The 22,302-nt window shown below is 39.2% G+C and overlaps 1 protein-coding gene across 5 annotated transcripts in view; it reads right to left on the bottom strand.

Moving 5' to 3' along the window:
- tnk2b (tyrosine kinase, non-receptor, 2b) overlaps positions 1–22,302 on the bottom strand; it is a 203,551-nt gene that overhangs the window by 74,404 nt on the left and 106,845 nt on the right. For 2 of the 5 annotated variants that reach the window (XM_059502262.1, XM_059502260.1), the window contains one exon: positions 1,879–2,071. In XM_059502262.1, coding sequence (XP_059358245.1) covers positions 1,879–2,056 — 178 coding nt within the window. In that variant the 5' untranslated portion in view covers positions 2,057–2,071. Of the gene's footprint in view, positions 1–1,878; positions 2,072–8,590; positions 9,346–22,302 lie in introns of those variants that run through there. The other 3 variants (XM_059502259.1, XM_059502261.1, XM_059502263.1) reach the window with 3 other exon arrangements.

Below are 22,302 nucleotides of genomic sequence, written 5' to 3'. Positions count from 1 at the left end.
ATAAAAAGGATAATTGTAAGCTCCCTACTCCACCCTATAATATTAAGCATAACCATTTTGACAATATACAAAATGTAACCGGCAGATAAATGTACGTTAGTCAAAATAATTTAATTACAAAAAGCTGTATAAAGAACAGATAAAATGACGTGTGTGCTACATTACCAGTGTTCTGAAAGCAAAACATAATTTTGTGTGAGTTACAGAATGAAATTAAAGTTTTTAATTGCTGCACACATTCTCCAGATCTGCATTTCCATCCTCCAAAGCGTCAGGCACTCGTACTGCATCTCACTCAACACAGAAACTCAAATTTGACATGTCGCAAACAATCTATGGTGGTCGCAAATCACAAGTGACAGCCAATAAGGAGTGAGGTTTGACGTCACTGGCTGCCGCAAACCTGTGTCATTGTGTTTGAAGCGCCAATTTTGAAAGTTTTAATGGATGAGACAGCAGATATATACTATTATTAATGTATAATGATTATATTATGGAAAACAAATCTTTTTCTCACACAGTGGTATCATACAATTTTTGAAGACTTGGAATAAAATGCACAAAATAATGGACTACGTTTATGGTGCGTTTTCATGTTATGGTGAGCAGCTCTCCCATGGGAAACAAAAGTAAAAAACAAACCATTAAATGCTGATTAAATGGTGGCAGTGTGTTAATTTATTTATTTAAATAAGTTCAGGCTTGTGTAAAGTAATGAAATGAGATGGATCATGTAACAGGAAGATCTGTTAAAAATATGTAACATATTTACAAGTGATGGATAGTTTACACTTTAGATTAGGGGATGCAGAAAGTGTTAAAAATGACTTGTATACATATACATACAAATCATTTGTAACAGGTAAAAATTGTAATATGGATTTTAATTCCTTTGTTTATGTTTCAGTTCTTCAGCGACAGAACTGTTTGTGTCCGTTATGGAATAACTCACGCTAAGAAACTGCGTCTTGGTAGTAAAAAAACAGAATGGTTTTGCAGTGTACAGTGTCACATACAGAATGAGACGATCCACCGGAAAAAAAGGGAATGAAAGATAGGCGAAAGATAGAATATTTGAATTCTGACGCACCTGTCAGCTGATAGAGGCGGAACTTATAGCGATCGCCTTTTTCTTTGTTTGTTTTATTTTTCAACAGTTTTTATATATGTGAGAGTGTGTTTTATGTTGAATGTGAATGTATCTGCATGATTACCATCTGTTTGAGTGCAAATCAGCACGCTATTACTGTATGATCACGGCTATCAAAGTGAACGTATATGAATAGAGAAGTGGATTATTTACTTTATGGCGCATTTGTGTTATTACCATCTGTATAAGTGGCCATCAGCACATCAGCACTTATTTGCTTTGTAATTCATTGTAAATGCTGCATTTCTAGCAATCTCAGGATTGTCTGTAATTGGCATACAAAGTTATTATTATTATTATTATTTTTCTTACTCAAATTATTCTTATTGTATTTTTCTAGTGCTCAAATAAATCACTTATATGAGATCTAAGTTTCTGTCTAGTGTTTTATAATTGAGCTAAAACTTCACACACTCTGAGGACATCAGAGGCTTATTTTAAATCTTGTAAAATGGGGCATAATAAGTCCTCTTTAATGTGTAGAGCTAATACTAAATATTTAATTTTATATTTTCAATTTTATATCTTTTTTTAATATTTTCTAAATATTGTATTGTAATACAAAAAAATTATATTTGTCTTCATCAATCCTCTGTTTATCACTATGTCAATTACCACAATTTAAATCAAGAAATTTTTTTTATCTCTCTATGTATAAGCTGATGCTTTTCTTTGAGTACACTGCCTTTTGGAAAGCATTATTTGTAATGAACCTACAAGCAAAACACCTTGGTAAGACTCACCAGGCCGGCCCATACCAATCTTCTCCAGGTCCTCATTCTTCACATAGTCAAAGTGAGAGAGACGTGTAACGTTGAGCTCATCACGGATGCGCAGGAAATACTGCTGCAGTTGAACTTCCATCAGCAGCTCCAGCAGCCACTCAGTGCCCTCTTCACACTGCATACTGCTGCCCAACTTCTGCACAGACAGACACACACCAATGAATTCCACAGAGCTATTCCCCATAGGAAACTCTGCCAAAACCCCAGAAACAAGCATGTTCATGTTATTTCCAGCAAAATAAACTAACAAACAGTCAAAAACAAAAAGTAGTGTTCAACAAAACAGAACTTAGCGACCAAGTCCAAAAGTGTGATTAAACGGAATACATTTGATAGCATCTTAAATGTTCAGAATGTGCGGCCAAAATGAGGGAGGGGGAAAAAAACAGTACAGTTGGCTTTCACTGTTTAAACGTGGCCCACATCTGGTTAGCACACACACACACAGACCCAAACATGAACATGCACACCTGAAGTTCATAAAACACTGATGGCAATGGCCATGGCCCAGGCCACATGTACTAAGCTGCTCTCTAAATCTATTTAATTACTCCCAAAAGGAGCATCTCCAAACCTCCAAAACTAACCAGATTACATAGGCCTTACCTTTTCACAGAAGCTGCTGCATGTCTAATTCCATTTCGGACCCAATTTACAATGTTTTGACGTATCCATAAAAATGTAAATCCTCTTGTCCCAAAGTCCTTATCACGTTTCAAACAATGAACATCAATGGTCCCTTTATGCTTCTGTATTGCAATAAGAGGAACAGATGAATGGTGCAGCAGATGGATAGAAGAACACTGACACTGATGCTTGGAAGCTCTGGGACAAATAAAGTGTGCTACTGTTTTCCATGGTCTGCTTTTGTGTGTTTTTTTTTCTTCTATTGGAGCATATTGGACATCAGCTGCTTTCAATTTTCAATTTCTCCCTCCCCCTGCACTCCTTCACACTGGTGAGCTTTCTCTGACACACTTTCTTTCTCTGGAGGTCTTGTGGTAAGTCACTTCTTAACAAAATTAAGGAAAAACCCGGGATGGTAAGGGGTAGGAGAGAGATAGCGGTTTCAACTTGCCCTTTTGAATGACACTGTGTGTTTGCATGCATCTGTGACTGTATAACATTAAAGCTTTTGTTCTTTTGTTCATGACACTTTCTTATGCAATGCATATGATGTGTGCTACTATAACAGGCTGCTAAGGGTGCAAACTGCAATGCAAATGCAGACATATGATTGCGCTTTTAGTTTAATACTAAATTCCAAGGGGAAAAATTGTGCTTCAAACTCCGTTCAATCAGATGTAATCAATCAGTCTACCCTTCCAAAAAAAGTGATGAACAAGCAGCTGTGAGGAATTACAGGGTAGAAGTTTCCCTTGATGTGCTGAAATTAGGGCTGTCAATAAGTTACAGACTGTACACAAATTATTTGGCCTGTATGTAAAATGAAATGTAAACAATTATTGTGATGGCAGATGCCGAGATCTTAGAAAGCAGGGTGTCTGATGGCCTATTTTTTATTTATAGGCATCCTTCAGTCTCAGGAGACCATGGATCAGGCTGGATGAGTATCACCAGTACATCATTGGTTGTGACTCAAGTAAAATTTAGGACAAAACACTTGCATAACAGGTTTAGGACTGCTATGGACAGCTGAATCCCCAAGCTTTTGATATTTTTTGATATCTGTTGATATCTGTGCTGTGTTTATTTTGCCACAGTAACCGAAATTAACTTTTTTTAATGTTTCCCTATTATGGGAATTTGTAACTTTTTAAGCCCAATTTTTCCTAACCTAATTAAATACATGCATTAACGTGTTGAATTCTTACTTTTAAATCAAAGTCAATTCAAATAGTAAGACACTATATACACACACTTTACTTTAAAATATACTTTAATTTTAAAATTAAAAATGGCAATGACATGGCTGATTCGTTCAGTAACAAAAACAGTTCTGTTGTGGTTTAGTTAGAAACACTTTCGCTGGTGAAATAGCAAAAATGGGAGGTAATCTCTAAAATATAGGCCTAAGTTACTTTATATTAACTTCATGTTTATTTAACTTTAACACATTTAACACATTTGCAATTTTAGTGATATTTGGAGGGGGAAATACTTCAGTCTTTGTGAGATTTTCAGAGTATACTGATTGGAGTAGAGGGGCAACAACTCCGTGCTCCAAGTATTCAATAATCACCCCACTCCAGCTCCACTCTGGGTTCACCATTTCCCACTCACTGATATCAGAAACAGTGCTCCATCTTCATTTCCGGAGTAAAATTTATGGCTGAAGTGTTTCATTATGTTTTAAAATACAGCAGAATTTATTTTCATAACATACATTAACTTAAAATTAATTACAGTTGCTTAAAAGTGGCTTATTGGAACACTAGTGTGCGAACAATATTCCTACTACATGCCAAGCTTATTACATGGTTGTCAGCATTAAAAGGTATCGTTGCTGCTTTATGCAGATTTATTTGGAGAAGGAAGAAAATAAGTATGTTTTCACCAGTTATATTGACTACGGATTGCTGCATTTTTTACAGATTTCTGCTCATTCAAAATCGGATACGGATGATGTAGCACTGTAAGATTAAATTTGTTTAAATGCATTATTGAGAGAGCTATTGTGTGCTTGCATGCATGCTTTCACGCGAAAATATTCCGGAAGGAATGTCCATTGTCGTTCTCATAACCTTCACATTCTTTCTGATTTGAGTAATCCATCTGCCAAACAGAAAAACTTATAACCAATAATAACGAAAAAAGTCAATTATCGGCCAAAGCCAATATATCAGTCAATCACTACATATAATAATATATCAACATTTGCTCAAACTAAGATAATTCAAAAGGCATTACATTACTGTGGAAGAAACACACATTCAATAGACCAAATACACACACACACACACACACACGTTTGTTTTTGTGAAAAGTGGGGACATCCCATAGGCGTAATGGTTTTTATATTGTACAAACTGTATATTCTATGGCCCTACACCAACCCTACACCTAACCCTAACCCTCACAGGAAACTTTGTGCATTTTCACTTTCTCAAAAAAAAAAAACCCTTCTGTTTGGTTTATAAGCGTTTTGAAAAAAGGGGACATGGGTTATGTCCTCATAAGTCACCCTCTCCTTGTAATACCTGTGTCATACCCATGTCATTATACAGAGTTGTGTCCTGATGTGTCACAAAAACATGTACACACACACACACACACACACACACACACATACATATATATATATATATATATATATATATATATATTAGGGGTGTAACGGTATGCAAAAATCACGGTTCGGTACATACCTCGGTTTTAAAGTCACGGTTCGGTTCATTTTCGGTACAGTAAGGGAAAGAAATGCAAACATTAAACTGCAGGTTGTTTATTATAAACTTTTTTTTACAATTTGTTTACACTTTTTAATATAATATATATAAACTAAAAAAAGACTAAGAAATAAAATACTGCTGCAAAGTTCTAATAAAATACTCGCAGTCTCAAACCAATATCATATAATAAAATATAATGAAAAATATAAATAAATAACTATGATTACAGTGCAGCATTACCAATCCCAGCTTGTATGCATGGTCATATTTAAAAAATATATATCACTTTTCCAGCATCAACAGTTTCAGTTTTTAGACCTGCTCAGATTTCGTTATTGCGTTGGACTGATCGGAATTAAGAGCAAAGGTCTGTTTAAATGCCGACGGGGGCTGTGTTTGAATTACAATCGTTTTTTTCCTAATTGTAGTGATGTTCACACTCGCGTGATGCCTTTTGAAAACCTTAGGCTGGTGACACACTGGCATATTGCACCTGTCAAACATAGTCTATTTTGCCTAGGCTTTTTATTTATGCTCAGCATGAAGTATAGATATTGTTGTCATGAAGACAAGATCCTGGTCTGTCGGCGGTCTCCCTCTGTCACCTACAGTAGCAGCAGCGCGCCAGAGCCGCTTCAGGCACGATTCTGGTGTGTAAAGACACAGAAAATGCGAGGCAGCCGTCACGCAACTGACACACAGCAAAAACGCCATGCTCGTCGCTCACGCCACGCAGCCAGTGTGTCACCGGCCTTAGGCCAGCGACACACTGGATGCGTGGCGCAAGCGTCTCAGCCGCGTGGCGTGTCCGTTTTTAATTTGGCTCCCATGTTAACAGGTTAGAGCTTGCAGACTGCCTGCGTGAGCCGCTCGGAAAACGCGTGCATGCTAGAAATACGTAGAACCGACGCCTATTTTTCACGCGACACGCTAGCGTGTTGGAAGCATTTCCAGGCAAAATATAATAGGAAAATATGTTTATATATCATTTTGTACACAAATACATATTAATTCATGACATTTTGATGTTTGAAAGTCTATAGGTTGACATAAATTCAGATATGTAATATCTGCAAATGTAATTTAAAAAATAAATAAATAATTATCGATTTTCAAATATTGCACCTGTCAAACATAGTATATTTTGCCGTCAAAACTGTTGACGGTGTCCTTTATCAGTAGGCGTAGTTGTAGGTGTGTAAAAAAGAGTTGATATTGTTGTCATGAAGACAAGATCCTGGTCTGTCGGTGGTCTCCCTCTATGTCACCTACAGCAGCAGCAGCAGCAGCGCGCCAGCGCCGCGTCAGGCACACTCCTGGTGTGTAAAGACACAGAAAACGCGAGGCAGCCGCCACGCTTCTGGCACGCAGCAGATACGCCACACAGCCAGTGTGTCACCGGCCTTAAGAATCAGCTGCAGGGCGGGATTTGCGCTGAACGCGGAGACTTCCGCCACTTAATTAATTTTTTTTCTGTTCTCTCAGCTCCTTTTTAAATGGTTGGTCCCTGTTGCAGAGTTGTAAAAGTGGCAGAAGCTTGCTGAGATATTCATGTAAAACAAAGGGTTACAAAGTGGACAGGTTTCTTTTCATGATGCAGAAATTGCTTAATCTGTCATAAAAACATTTTTAATGAATGCATTCAAGCATTTCTTTGTTTATATAAATATAAAGTCTGCATCAAAGTGAATGAGCTGTGGTGGTGATATAATTGATCATAACTTATTTGTATTCAATCATAAAATACAGAATCTGGAAAAAAATTAAACAGCCAACATAATTTGGAGAAGTATGGCCTTATTATTTCAATGGCATTAAACTGTTAAAGTTTTAGAATTTTGATTAAATGTAACTCAGTATGAAGCCTAATTATAGTGATGCATACATTAGCAAATGCCACTGAAAGATATTGTTTGATATTTATATTGTTTGATATTAAGTTTATATTGACAAAATAGTTATTTACATCTACAAACAGCCATATTTCTTCCCCCTTACTGAACTTCCCAGCAACCTTTCACACTTAAACTGGGAACAGATCCAACATCATGTCCAAATATGTCTCAATAGTTCCAATCTAGCCTGCTGGCTTGCAAACTAAGTTTAGACACTGTATACCTCTGAACATACAGGAAACATCTCTCCTGTGCAAAAAAGGAAGAGGAATGTGTGAAAAAGAAAGAGAAACCCAGGCCTCTTCAGTGACTGATGATAGAGGAGGAAAAACACTTGTCCTGTGGGTGAAATGAGCCAATGTGTGGTTGTATCAAGGAACATGTGTAAATAATATCTACAGACAAATCAGTTACAGCTTTCTGTATTTGATATGAAGGCTGAGGCTCACAGTCTGACAAATCTAACTACTAATTCAAGCAAGCGATCTGTCCTCACAACCACAGTGGAAAAGCATCCTTGACATGTCTGGCTCAATTGTGATCTTGATATGTGATGAGTTTGATAAACCTGATCCTGATGATATGTGGTCATGCATAGTGTGCATGCATCTTTTACAATGCTAAAAAGGAACTGCTTTTGGTCTTTGTAAGCACTCCAATGCTAAAAAGGAACTGCTTTTGGTATTTGTAAGCACTCCAAACAAATCAAGACCCCTCTATAATAGATTTTAATATTTGGTACTTAACATTACGGTATTATTATTATTTGGAAAATATGGTGGTACTGCTAACAAGTATTACCTAAATGCAGGTATACTGAGCAATGTTGGTGGCAATGAGTGAAGCTTGTGCAATTTGAAGTAATGCTTATGGTGTTACAGGGTTGTAGACTTTAAGCCCAATGGAACTATTGCCATGGCCCTTGGACAGAGTCCATGTCTTACAACTAAGAGTGGTTACACCCTTCAAGCAAATTTAAGAACATTACAAATGAATTACCATGATGAGGCACAACAAATCAGCTACAAAGACTGGCAACAGTACGATAATAAATTTAACAAGAATGCATAAATGGACGCAACATAATACTATATAAATGGCAAATCACCTGACTTCTGACAATGTGTGAGAAATACATTGTTAGACATGATGCTCTCAAGTTATGCACTGTGAAGGTTTCATGTATTGTTAGGGTCAGGCTCTGGTATGGTCTGATGATTTTCATGAACACAGCTAAGCTCTGACACGTGTATAAAAGCATGGTGCGGTGTCACACCAACACAGATGCTGACATGAACCAGCACACACACATACGCTCAAGCACGAGTCGGTCCCAAAAATTCCCAGCTCTATTACTCATACTAAAACCTAGCATGCGCTGCACAAGAGAATGAAAAACAGACTTACTCTGTAGACATGAAAATGAGCAAGAAATGGAAATGATTTTTTGAGCTTGTCAAAACGACGCATATTGAGTTCTAAGAGAAAATCCACAAAAAGACAAGTTCAGCCTAATCGTCTGAGACTCTTTTGCTGGAAAACAGGGTTTGAGATAGAGAGACAGCTCCAAAACTGTGAAGGTCTCCTCAGTTGGAAAGTTTCCTGAACTTGTACAGCTGACGTACTACATTCCATCGCTTGGCAATCCACATTAAGCTACTTTAACCAAAGCTCACCACTAGCACGGAGAACTTGTATGTGGAGGACCGTGTGGGGCAAGGCGAGAAAACACTAGAGAGAGAGGTCTGCCAAAGGGAAATGTTCACTTGGCAGCTTAGTTAGAACATCCCAAAACAAAGTTCACACTGCGTGCACTGAAGAGAATCACAAGAACTGTGAGGTGATGTCCTCCTTGTTGTATGTCTTAAAAAGATTTTGCAGAATGTGTTTGAGTCATTTTCCTCAGTTTTCCATTCCTCTATCCATCCGCTCAGTCCACCGGCCAGCTATTAATAGAACAGTTTCTTCTATTCCCAATTCCCTCACTCAGATGACAGCCACAGTGGAAGTGATAAGATAACAGAAGAGCTGCAATGTCCAGACAACATTGTCCCTTAGTGCTTAGTGCTGGTCTGCTGAGATAGTTTTTTTTTTTTTTTGGTCAGTGCGTGCATGTTTGTGTCAGAGGGGCCGTGTTATTCTCGAGCAGGAGGAGCGTCTAGGACTCTCTCTCCCCCTACTGCATGACTGTGTAATTCCTGCAACTCACAAACAGACCCTGGGGAAGTGCTCCTTTTCTTTCTTTCCCTCCCTCCCTCTCTCCCTCTCTCTCTCCATCAGCCTGGGACAGAGACTCTATGGTATTCGGATGGAGGAGCATTTGATCATGAGCCAAAAGGTCAGATTTAACTGCAGGATGGAGAGCTCATATCCTGTGTTCCTCCCATATGTTGGGCTCTTAACAAATCCCCCTCCTTAACAGCACCATATCCCCTCCTATCTCTGACTCTCACCACATCTTTCTTTTATATTCACTCTCTCTCTCCCACTCTGCTCTAAACTCCCACATGACCTGACTTTTCTTCTTTATTTTGTTTGCGGCATTATCCTACCTCAATCCCTCTAAAAATGTTATCTCGACTTCTTGTAAACAGACGCATTCAGAATGTATCCCCTTCCTCTTCCTCAGTCTCTCCTAAATGAAAAGGGGACATTTTGGCTTCATCACCCCTAGCAGAATAAAGCATGTTTTATTTACGTCCCTTCCCCTCCCTTATTCCCCTCTGATTCATCAAGCCTACAGACTAAACCAGACGTGTGGCATTGTGAGTGATAAACAATATGTGCAATGTTGGTGGAGCCATGTGTTTTGATTTTTTTTTTCCCCCAGAAAAAGAGGGAAGATGAGGTGAGCAGGGACAGAGGCAGTAAAACAGGGCCCTGCGTGTCATGAACAGTCTGCCTCCAATTACTGCCCGACACAAAGAATTTCCAACGCTGTTTAAGACCAAGCAGCTAATGCAGCAGGAATGTTCCTGAGACTTATCGAAAAAAGGAGCTTTATTTAAGAGAATGAAAAAAAAATGGTAATACTAGCACAGCTGTGAATAAGGAGAAAATGCGGGTCCCAGTGACCGAGCTCAGATATTTCGCTGAACATTTAAACCAGCTGTGCACTGTAGACACTGTAGTAAGTGTCTGGTTAATTCATTTTTAGGAGTTCTTTCCATAGGGGGGTATCAAGGCAATATTTTATGTAAAGCAGGTATAAAAATTAGAGCTGGATATCGAGTTTGTATGATATATCTTTTTTTTTTTTTTTTTTTTTTTTTTTTTTTACAAGCAATTCGATATGAGGCAATATCATTTATATCGATATACAGTAATTTGATACTAGAAAATATATATGAATATACTATGAAAATATAGCGGATTAATATATATTAAGTACAGATTTTTTTAATCCAAATACAAAAACGAAAATACTGAGATATATACCGTATATCACAAATCGGCGAAAAAATCAAAGATATTAATTTTTGCCCATATTGCCCAGCCCTAATAAAAGTGCATGGACTGTGAACAGTGCTATACAAAATGACAACCTTTATCGATATACTGTACACAAACTTTTCATATACTGTACTGCACACGGATGAAAAAGGACTGGATTTAAAGGGATAGTTCATCCAAAATTGAATATATATGAAATATGAGACAAGAACAAAACTTATTGGGTCCTATTCATCAAGCAATAACATTTCAGATTTAATGTACAGTAATTTATGTGCACTGTCTATGTGCATTGATCAATGTGTATATATAAAAGCATAATTAAATCTGTTCAGACTTGGAATAAACCACTTCATTAATATGGATTACTTTTACAATATTTGTATGATATTTTAGAAGCTTGAAATGAATGAATGAATGAATAAAAATTAAGACAATATTAAAAATATCTTCATTTGTGTTCAGAATGTAAACAATGCCTTATGGCTTTGGAACAACATGAGGGTGAGTAAATGATTTCATGATTAAATCATTTAAACTAAGAAAGCAATGGAGGTGTCATCAAGGAACAATTCTTTCTATTTGCATTTGGTGACCTGTAGTTAGCACTAACAGCTTTGCAGTTTCAGACCGGATGAGCCAAGGTCACACTACTCCTCCAAATGTAGTACCACATGGAGAAGACAAATCCACCTTCACGCTCATGTCTGCCTGCAGGATTCAATGAAGGTCTATGTCAAAAAGCACAAGTAGTCAAACCTGATTAATGAAATTTGAGATAACATCATTAAACTCATGAGACATTGGAAGTACAGTATATAGTCAGTTCATATATATATAATTTTGTTTTTGTTTTTTGTATGCACTGTTCAGCTGGATCACTTTTTTCCCAGGCTGCGGTACTCTAATGAACCACCAGAGGGAAGCAGTCACACTAAAGTGCTTGTACCCAGTGATATTTGAATGACATCCATATTCCAGGCCCAGAAGATACTGTGCTTTACATTTACTCATAAACAAAAATTATTTTTAACATGACAAATATAACAACAACGTGTGAAACCCTGCAGATGAAAAAGCCATAATCGAGTCTTCTCTCAAGTTCAGTGAGTGATTCCTAACACGTTTACTGATGGACAACAGCAATAACAGTAACTGGATCTACTGTTAAAGCTCATCTGGAAATGTCATACAGACAAAAGACACGCTTGAACATGGCTTAAAAGACAACACATGCTTCTGTTTAATAACAAATCACATGATCCTTCACTATGCAGCTTTGTAAGTGATACTGAATATGCAGCTAAATTCTTCAGCTTTTAAGATGTTAAAGACCTTCATGAAACATTTGTCTCATAACTTCTGTACAGTATTTCAAAGAGAAACATTATTCTGAGGGAAATAATGTAGAGCAATACTTTATTTTATCCACTAGGATTTGTTCGGACTGAGCATGTATAGTATCTTAAGTGGCATGGCAAAAGAAACAAGTTCCCCTTTCAGAATTGATGTATTCAATGTATTTTTGCATTGTTTTGTTCATTCACACTACCAGTGCTTTCCATTGAATGATAAATATGTTTAAACAATGCAGATGAACCGAAAGTACGAAGGAAATTGTTAAAATAACCACAGCATTAATGACGACCTTGAAATAAGAGCACGAGGTTTATCTGATAATTAGATGCATGAAAGTCACATTTGTTGTTATAGAAACAGACAACGGGTGCATTTTCTCTCAGAAACATCATTCGCTGATGGAGAGGAAAAGTTAAATAACTAGCCTACTATAGCATTTTATTTTGTGAAAATGAGATGAAGTTCACACTGAAAGAGAAGTGATCTCACTCTCATAGACGTGCCAGGCTTTATCTGCAGCTAAACTGAATAAAAGCAGAATGAACTGATGAAACACAATAAATAAAATGTATGAATGATTCAGTGCTAATTGATATATGTATTACAGTACAGAAACTACCGTATTTTCCGGACTATAAGTCACACTTTTTTTTTCATAGTTTGGCTGGTCCTGCGACTTATAGTCAGGTGCGACTTATTTATCAAAATTAATTTGACATGAACCGAGAGAAATGAACCAAGAGAAATGAACCAATAGAAAACATTACCGTCTCCAGCCACGAGAGGGCTCTATGGTCTACTTCTACTAATACTACTTCTTTAAAACCACAGCAAATACTACTAGATTAACTAAGCAAGTTTAAACATGATTAAAGAGACAAGACAACCGCCAGTAAAAATAAGAACAAATAAACAAATTACAAGCATAGATAAATACAACACAATATGTTACTAATAAAATAAGGCTGGTAGTATCCAAATACAAAAGTCCCTTTAAGACCTGATGCACAGATCCCATATAATGATAAACATCACATCCCATTTCATTCTCAGCTGTTTTCATTAATTTGAAACAAAAATGACTGCGTTTACCTGAATTATTGTCGAGATGGGTATTTTGTCATAATTTTATGAGGTTTCAAAAGAGGATTCAGTTCAGGGTTCGTGCGCCGTCTGAAAAGCCTAGAGAACAGCGCGCGAGTAACAAAGTTCCCTTTTGTCTTTTCTAGTGTTGTCAAAAGACCCGGTACTTCGGTACCAAGTCGGTACTAAAAATTTTTAAATGTGACGGTACCAGGTTTCTTTAAGTACCGGTAGTACCGAGGTCCCGTTCAAACCCGGTTCAGCGCTATGATTTCCGCGAAGCAGAAAACGAGGATGGAATATCAAAATCCAGTCATGAAAATTAAACTTACATTTTAATATAGACAGTCATGGAATTTGTCAAAGTTAGCATAAATTAATCAAATCAAATCTCCATATGGACCAGTATCTGTAAATGTTAAGCCGCAAAAGTTGTTAGAAATATGAATCCGTGTTCTGCGCGTCTCTTTGTGAATTAATGAATGGCAGAGATGTGCGGGTTTGTTTACTACATAGACTGAAGCGCATGACGCTTGCATTAATTTCAGCATCTGAGCTTCAGAGTTCTCTCTCCATCAAGCGATCTGAACTTTTCAGTTCATCTCAATGGACGCACAGCGTACCTGTATTTGATGCTCTGTAAACTCTTTGTAATCGACACGCTATATGTAAACTATTCTTTGTTGTCTTTTCCTGTCAAAATAATGGAGTTAATTTAGAATTATTCATATTCATTTTCAAACAAGCAGAAGACATACCGGTTTCTCAGGTAGTGGGCGGAGCTAATGCGCAAATGGCACTTTCATTGGCTGGCACTGATCTAGTACCGGACCTGTTTTGATTTCAGCAAATCAGTTTGACCGAACGCAGACAACGTGATTAATATTCATGAACCCAGCAGCTCATCAATTCATAGTACATTGTATATACATTAGTATGATAGTAGAATTAGTAGTAGTATTATCTTTTAATAATAATTAATATGATCTATTACTATTTTTTTTACAGAAACCCTCAATGACCAAAAATATCTTAAGCATCACCACCAGTCTTAAGTTCAGTTAAAATGACAAATATGCATTCATTAGCCCTAAAAGTTAATTTTTACATAAAGGCATTGTGCTAGGAATATTACTATTATTTGGTAAAATGTATATGATACTGCTACTACTGTTGAAAAAATTTATAAAACTTTATTTTTTAAAGAAATAAATCACAATATTTCTTCCATGTTTTAATTTTAATAGCAAATCCCCTTTATTTACCAAAAATAAAATGTTTACACTTCATAAATTAAAAGACAAATTAAATTTGGGTGAAACTTGTTTACTGTTTTTCATAATTATATAACTTGTAGAAAAACTTTAAACACAATTGTAAATAAGTATAAAGAATGGCATTGGTTTTATTTGTAGTGCTAAAAAGTTATTTTTTTTTAATTAGGATATTTTTGTGTTTTGCTTTGGTACCGAAATTGGTACCGAGAACCATGGATTTTCACTGGTATCAGTACCGAATACTGAAATTTTGGTACCGTGACAACACTAGTCTTCTCTCTCTTGAATTGGTTAAAATTCACTTGCGTGTGTAAATATAAACAAATGATAAACGTACTTTATTATGGTTAAATTTTGCAATTAATCCGCTGAGCATGGCACGCTTGTCCTGCACGTTGCAGTTCACTGTATTTTCCTTTTCGAAGTGTTTCCAATGATATTTCAAGCAATTAAAAACCATCATGGTGAACAGTGCGCATCTGAAGTGTCTCTGCAGGAAATAATGCATTATTTATCAGCTCTAAGATATCGGCCAAATTCTCTTATCGGTTTGATAATCATAACAGAAAAATGTACATTTATCGGCCGATATTGGTATGTTGTGTCGGTAGCCCCCCGGGATCGCTAAATCAGTCGGCGCCAGACTGGGAATTTAACCACCCGTAGCTCTCGAATCCCGGGGGCTCTCGACGCGGAGGTGGCCTCATTCTAAATTGGGCCATTAGCAAAAATAAAAGAGAGCTGAAAGCATCCCCAAATTTGATGCGGATTTGCTGCACCATAATGTAGATATGGCCATTCAAAGTTTCAATGGTTTTCCATTGACTTAAGCTTTAAAGTGTTTCATCCAGGTCACCAGTAGCAAATAATGGAGTGCGCTCTGCTGGACAAACTAATTATACCATTTCAAGCATTTTATCTGCGTTATATGTTCTGTAAAAGAAAAAAAAATAATTTCGGCGGCATATTGGCAGTTTAATCAGCCGATTATATCGGCAAAACGATATGCCGGTTGGGCGTTAATTTGAATTGGCCCAATTCATCATTCGAATGGATTGTGAGTAGTTCCCTGGTAATTATTTTTTTCCTTTTGCATCTTTGTCTGTATATAAACTTTCTTCTTCTTTCCTATTAAGATTATCATAACGAAACGCATCTTACATAGAATAAAGCTCCTTTTCTATTTAAACATGCATTCTGGGATTAATCCCAATAACATTACTCAAATTTTTCTGAATTCCTACCTGCATTTACACAGAATGTATTCAAGTAAAAAGAGAGGTAAAAGACAGTAAAGAGGTCAGGGTGACAATCCAGAGTAATAATTTAAAGAGAAATAGCCAAATACCAGTAAGTGAATTAAAACCCGAAAGACAGAGGGAAAAAAAAGATACTGAGATACTGAAGTGTGATGTCAGTTTTGTTTCTGCAGGACTAAAACATTATCTGCATTTCTCAAGGGGTGGATGAGGTCACAGTGCTAAATATTAGGGAAGCACTGATGTATCGATTGCCGATATTTATTGGCCGATTTTTTTAATTATTTTAAAATCATCAGCATATCAGAAATAGCACGAAAAGGTTTGATACCAATGGTTTATTAATGAACTGCATAGAGACAGTGAGTTGCATGACTGTTGCATAATCCCATGTTTTTCTATGGGCAAAATAATTAAATACTTGTCAAAACAAAATAAAATCTGTACAAAACAGTTTGTCAGACAGCATAGTATGGCCTATGCAAATGCGTCGCGGACGCATCCAAGCAATGAAATGCCCGCTCTGCTATAAATTCATCATGAGTAAAATGGCAATGACCCAGAGTTAGTTTAACTAAGAATGTGTCACCAACTGTCAATTAAACATAAGGCCTTAATTTAACCCCTTAACTGTCACCCCGTCCCGAATACGGGACGCCTACGGTTACTTCACTATATTACAATTAAATCTAATCTAATCTTGACAAAATATATGTTGTCGGAAAGGTCTAAGACTCCCAAATATATATTTTACCAATGTTTTTTGTTAAAAATTATGTAGGAAAAGTAATAGATTAATTTATGACAAGAGTGCACCCTCAAAAATCTAAATTATAACAGGAGTTTTGAAAAAAAAAAAAAAATTTCACAGAGAATCACATTTTAGAAATCATCAGAAGTTATATATCAACTGAAAACTTAAAATTTCAAAATCCATCCTTTAAAACCCATTTTAAAATCAAACATTGCATTACCATGTAAATGGTACATCAATATCATGTTACAAAATGTTTTCAGTCATGAATTATAAAAATTTAGGTTTGTATCATGCACATTCAAGTCTATCTTCAAAAAAGTGAGTGACAGTTAAGGGGTTAAGTGAAATTAATGGCAGCTAATAAGCAGCTTTTTGTGTTTGAAACCAGCAAAAATGGCAGGATCGTGTAGAACATGCATGCACCTGCAGCGTTTCTGTGAACAGAGAAAATTTAATAAAACCATATAGGCTACATAAAAAGGACTATAAAGGCCTATACACTAAATATATTTCACTTAAATCATTAATAGATTAACAAAACGAAAGAACGGAAAAGAAAGGAGTTTTCTTTATTTTGCAAAAGCTTTAGCAACTCATGCATGCTCATATTTTTGCTAACTTGACATTGCAGCCTGTTCATTATCAAAATAAATTACAGTTAAAGATACATAAAAAGTTACACTGCTCAATTTAAATAGTCCGTACAGTCTACCACTGCCTCACTGTGCTGATATAGCATATGTAAAGGATGATGTTTTATGTCCAAAATGCGAGTGAAGACCAAAGCTGCACTGTGGCTGCCCCGCTGCCTCTCGTGTTTGGCATTTAATTGTTGTTTATTTGTTCGTTACCGTGAGTGTTACATTTCCTGTATGGTCTAATTCCACACTGCACTAAAGGCAATCATGGACTTGGCTTATTGGTGTAAGATTGGACTGCTTATAGTGATTTTAAAACATTGTATCGCCCATGGATTAGATCCTGACCATGTTACCGGCGTGGCGGGTGAAATCCAATATAGAAGAGATTTCCTCCTACTGATACGCGATTGTTTACCTACGGATCATGCAGCCGTAGTAAACTCCATACCGAATTATCTGAGGACTAACCCAAAGAAATGGACTATACGGACAAAGCGCAAACGAGGATCAAATGCGGGCACTCGGCGAAGATTAAGGAAATTGAAAAACAAACTCTCTCTGCCCGTTACGCTGCTCATCAACGCCCAGTCCCTAAAATCAGATCCAAATTTGATATTGTGCGCATAATGTTCTGTGCTATTGATGAGCCCCACAAAAGGCACAAAAACATTATAAAGCACCAAAACATTTTTGTGCACTATATTTCAAGTGATCTGAAGCTGTTCCATAGTTCAATGTGATGTGCAGATGAATATTTAAGTCATTAAATTCAAGTTCATTTCTTCTCTCCGCTGCGTCTTGTCTGTCATCCTCCATTCAACAATCAAACTGCATGTTGCGTTTGGTCACTATAGTCAAAATGATGAAACTCTCTTCAAGAGTGCACAGTAACTGAGATTTAAAACTTTTAAAAGAAAAGACACAAACTAACGCACAGATTTAATGCACTATGTATCAATATCTCTTCCCATCTTCCCAACTGTCCAATGAAAGATTATTAATAGTCTTTCTTGTTGTCCTACCTGTTGCTGCCTTCATTACTGTGCTATACATTTAAAATAAATCTTTTAATTTTATAATATATATTTATACATAAATGCATTTTCTTTACAAAAATACAAAGAGCAATGTGTAACATTTTACCAGATGTAGACTTATTCACATTTATTTGTAAATAAAAATGTTTCACTCGATTTTATAAAATTATTGTGCACCCTAGTATCTTTTGCTGCTGAATTATCCACTAACCTAGTTTATAATAGTATTTTTAGTCATAGATTATGATTATATATATTTTTCATTTGTTATTTTTCATTAAAATTAAGTTGTAGTAGATTGTGTTTAACACAAAAGGGTGACAATCAGCTTTTTTTTTTTTCACAAAAAGGGTGAAATTCTACATTGATAAAAAAAAAAAAAAAAAAAAAAAAAAAAAAAACCTGCACTGGTATCGGATTGGATCGTTATCGGCAGATACTCTGAATTTTCGGTATCAGATCGGTTCTGAAAAAATGGTATCATTCCATCCCTAATAATAAATTGCGATGTATAGCCTACTAATTTAGGCTGTTTTTTTTTTTCTCTCAAAACGCTTATAGAAGAAGTGTTTTTTATCCATGCTGCAAACCTCTTTTAATATCTTGAAAAAACAGCCTACTTTAATGTCTTTAAAGTGTTGACAGTATTTTATTTTGTTTAATACATTTAGTCAAAAAATAAATAAAAAGCTGCTGTATTGGCTATGACTAAGTACTGTCACAGTGTCTGGGTTGTGTTCCCTGGGGTTCCACTAGGTGTCCTCAGTTCCCACGGTGTTTATCATATTATCACTTCCTGTCTCCTTATTTGGTCACCACCCTCCTTGTTTAGTTAATTGATTGTTCCCCACCTGTCTCCTGTTTCCCCATTATCCTTTTGTGTATATAACCCAGTCTGTCTTAGTATGTGTCACGGAGTCGTTGTTTAATTCATGTCCGTCATCTTGTCGTGCTCTTGCCTTGTGGCCTTGTTTGTTTATGTTTGGTTTGGTTTGGTTTGGTTTTGTTTGGTATCGACCTCTGCCTGGACTGTTTACCCTTTTGGATTGCCCTTAATAAAAGACTTACTCGCAATTGGTTCTATCTCCGTGCTTCATTGGATCCCTGCCGTGACAGAACGACTCCGTCATTCTAGGAACCAGCGGTATGTCGTCTTTCCGTTCCCCAGCCAAGATGGCAGAGCGGCGAGCCAAGTATCTTCGGTTGATCGCCCTCCGCCAAGAGGGAAATGAAGTGGGTGCCCTGGCTCAGGTGTTCTGGTCCCTGGCCGAGGGCATGGGCTACAATGATGCGGCCCTCAAGGACTATTTCAATGGCGGGCTGGATGATCCAGTGTCTCAGGAGGAGATGGCGCAGTTAGAGACACTGGAATTCTGGGAATTCGTGCGCTACCTGCAGCATCGGCTTCGGTGGGATGCCCCAGCCACTTCTGTCTCTTCCGGCGGGGTGGTCGTCAGCCCAGCACCACTACCCAGGGTGGCAACCAGCCAAGCGCCACAACCCAAGATGACCGCCAGTCCAGCACCACTGCCCAGGATGGCTACCAGCCAAGCGCCACAGCACAAGATGGCCGCTAAACCAGCGCCAATGCCCAAATTGGCCACCGTTCCAGCGCCACAACCCAAGATGGCCGCCAGTCCAGCACCACTGCCCAGGATGGCTACCAGCCAAGCGCCACCATCCAAGATGGCCGCCAGTCCAGCATCACTGCCCAGGATGGCTACCAGCCAAGCGCCACAGCACAAGATGGCCGCTAACCCAGCGCCAATGCCCAAATTGGCCACCGTTCCAGCGCCACAGCCCAAGATGGCCGCCAACCCAGCGCCAATGCCCAAATTGGCCACCAGTCCAGCGCCACAGTACAAGATGGCCACCAGTCCAGCACCACAACCCCAGATGGCCGCCAGCCCAGCACCACAGTACAAGATGGCCGCCTGTCCAGAGTCATGGCCCAAGATGGCTGCTTGCCCAGTGCCGCTGCACAGGATGAGAGTCTCAGCTGACCCTCCAGAGTCGAGTCAGGTGCCAGTGGACCCTCCGGAGTCGAGTCAGGTGCCAGTGGACCCTCCGGAGTCGAGTCAGGTGCCAGTGGACCCTCCGGAGTCGAGTCAGGTGCCAGTCACCGATGACCCTCCAGAGTCAGGGCTAGTCACCGATGACCTTCCAGAGCCAGGGCTAGTCACCGATGACCTTCCAGAGCCAGGGCTAGTCACCGATGACCTTTCACAGCCAGGGCTAGTCACCGATGACCTTCCAGAGCCAGGGCTAGCCACCGATGACCTTCCAGAGTCAGGGCTAGTCACCGCTGATCCTCCAGAGTCAGGGCTAGTCACCGCTGATCCTCCAGAGTCAGGGCTAGTCACCGCTGATCCTCCAGAGTCGAGTCAGGTGCCAGGGAACTCTCCAGAGTTAGGGCTTATCACCGATGACCTTCCAGAGTCAGGGCTTATCACCGGTGACCTTCCAGAGTCAGGGCTTATCACCGGTGACCTTCCAGAGTCAGGGCTAGTCACCGGTGACCTTCCAGAGTCAGGGCTAGTCACCGGTGACCTTCCAGAGTCAGGGCTAGTCACCGATGACCTTCCAGAGTCAGGGCTAGTCACCGATGACCTTCCAGAGCCAGGGCTAGTCACCGATGACCTTCCAGAGCCAGGGCTAGCCACCGATGACCTTCCAGAGTCAGGGCTAGTCATTGATGACCCTCCAGAGTCGAGTCGGGTTCCAGATGACCCTCCAGAGTCAAGGCTAGTCACTGTTAACCCTCCAGAGTCAGGGCTAGTCACCGCTGATGCTCCAGAGTCAGGGCTAGTCACCGTTGACCTTTCAGAGTCAAGTCAAGTCACCTTTGACCTTTCAGAGCTGAGTCAAGTCACCGGTGATCTTCAAGGACTGAGTCAAGTCACCGGTGATCTTCAAGGACTGAGTCAAGTCACCTCTGATCTTCATGAACAAAGGCAAGTCACCTCTGATCTTCATGAACAAAGGCAAGTCACCATTGATCTTCATGAGCAAATGCAAGTCACCAATGATCTTCATGAGCAGTGTCAGGCCAGCACCGATCTTCTGGAGTCCAGTAGAGACACCATGGAATTATCAGAGTCTCGTCCTCCCGTTGATCCAGCCGCACGGAAGTGGTGGGCTTCTGATCCGCCCTGGGGGCTTTGTGCATCGACCACAGGGATGTGGTGATCTTCTGCTCCGCCCTGGAGGGCTTCCGCTTTGACCACAGGGGGGTGGTGGTCTTCTGCTCCATCCTGGGGGCCTTCCGCCCTGACCACATGGTGGTGGTGGTCTTCTGCTCCGCCCTGGGGAACTCTGGTCTCGACCACAAGGTTGTGGTGGTCTTCTGCTCCGCCCTGGGGGGCTTCCGCTCTGACCACACGGACATGGTGGTCTTCTGCTCCGCCCTGGGGGGCTTCTGCTCTGACCACACGGACATGGTGGTCTTCCGCTCCGCCCTGGGGGGCGCTTGCCCTGACTACACGGTTGTGGTGGTCTTCCGCTCCGCCCTGGAGGGCTCTGGCCTTGACCACAAGGGTGTGGTGGTCTTCTGCTCCGCCCTGGGGGGCTTCATGTTGTTTTTTCCTTTGGTTTTTGTGTTAATGTCTGTCCCTGTTCCTTTCTGTTAGTCTGGCCCTCCGTCCCTCCCCCTGAACCTCCTCCTGTCCTCCTCCCTCCTGGTCTCTGTTTTGTGTCTGTCTTGGAGCGTCTGGGAGCCGCTCCGTAGAAGGGGGGTACTGTCACAGTGTCTGGGTTGTGTTCCCTGGGGTTCCACTAGATGTCCTCAGTTCCCACGGTGTTTATCATATTATCACTTCCTGTCTCCTTATTTGGTCACCTTCCTCCTTGTTTAGTTAATTGATTGTTCCCCACCTGTCTCCTGTTTCCCCATTATCCTTTTGTGTATATAACCCGGTCTGTCTTAGTATGTCACGGAGTCGTTGTTTAATTCATGTCCGTCATCTTGTCGTGCTCTTGCCTTGTGTCCTTGTTTGTTTATGTTTGGTTTGGTTTGGTTTTGTTTGGTATCGACCTCTGCCTGGACTGTTTACCCTTTTGGATTTCCCTTAATAAAAGACTTACTCGCAATTGGTTCTATCTCCGTGCTTCATTGGATCCCTGCCGTGACAAGTACAAGATAGGCTACCAGATCAAGACCCCCGTTTTTTTCTTTTCTTTTTGAGTAAAGAAAACGCTGTACTTCATTATTATTAAGGCAAAGAAAACATTTTAAAAATAACGTTATTAACCAG

This window comes from Carassius carassius, chromosome 20, assembly GCF_963082965.1.
Source record: "Carassius carassius chromosome 20, fCarCar2.1, whole genome shotgun sequence".
Classification (NCBI taxonomy): Eukaryota; Metazoa; Chordata; class Actinopteri; order Cypriniformes; family Cyprinidae; genus Carassius; species Carassius carassius.
Note: the sequence above shows the minus strand (reverse complement) of the source record. Positions and strands in the feature narration are given on the sequence as shown.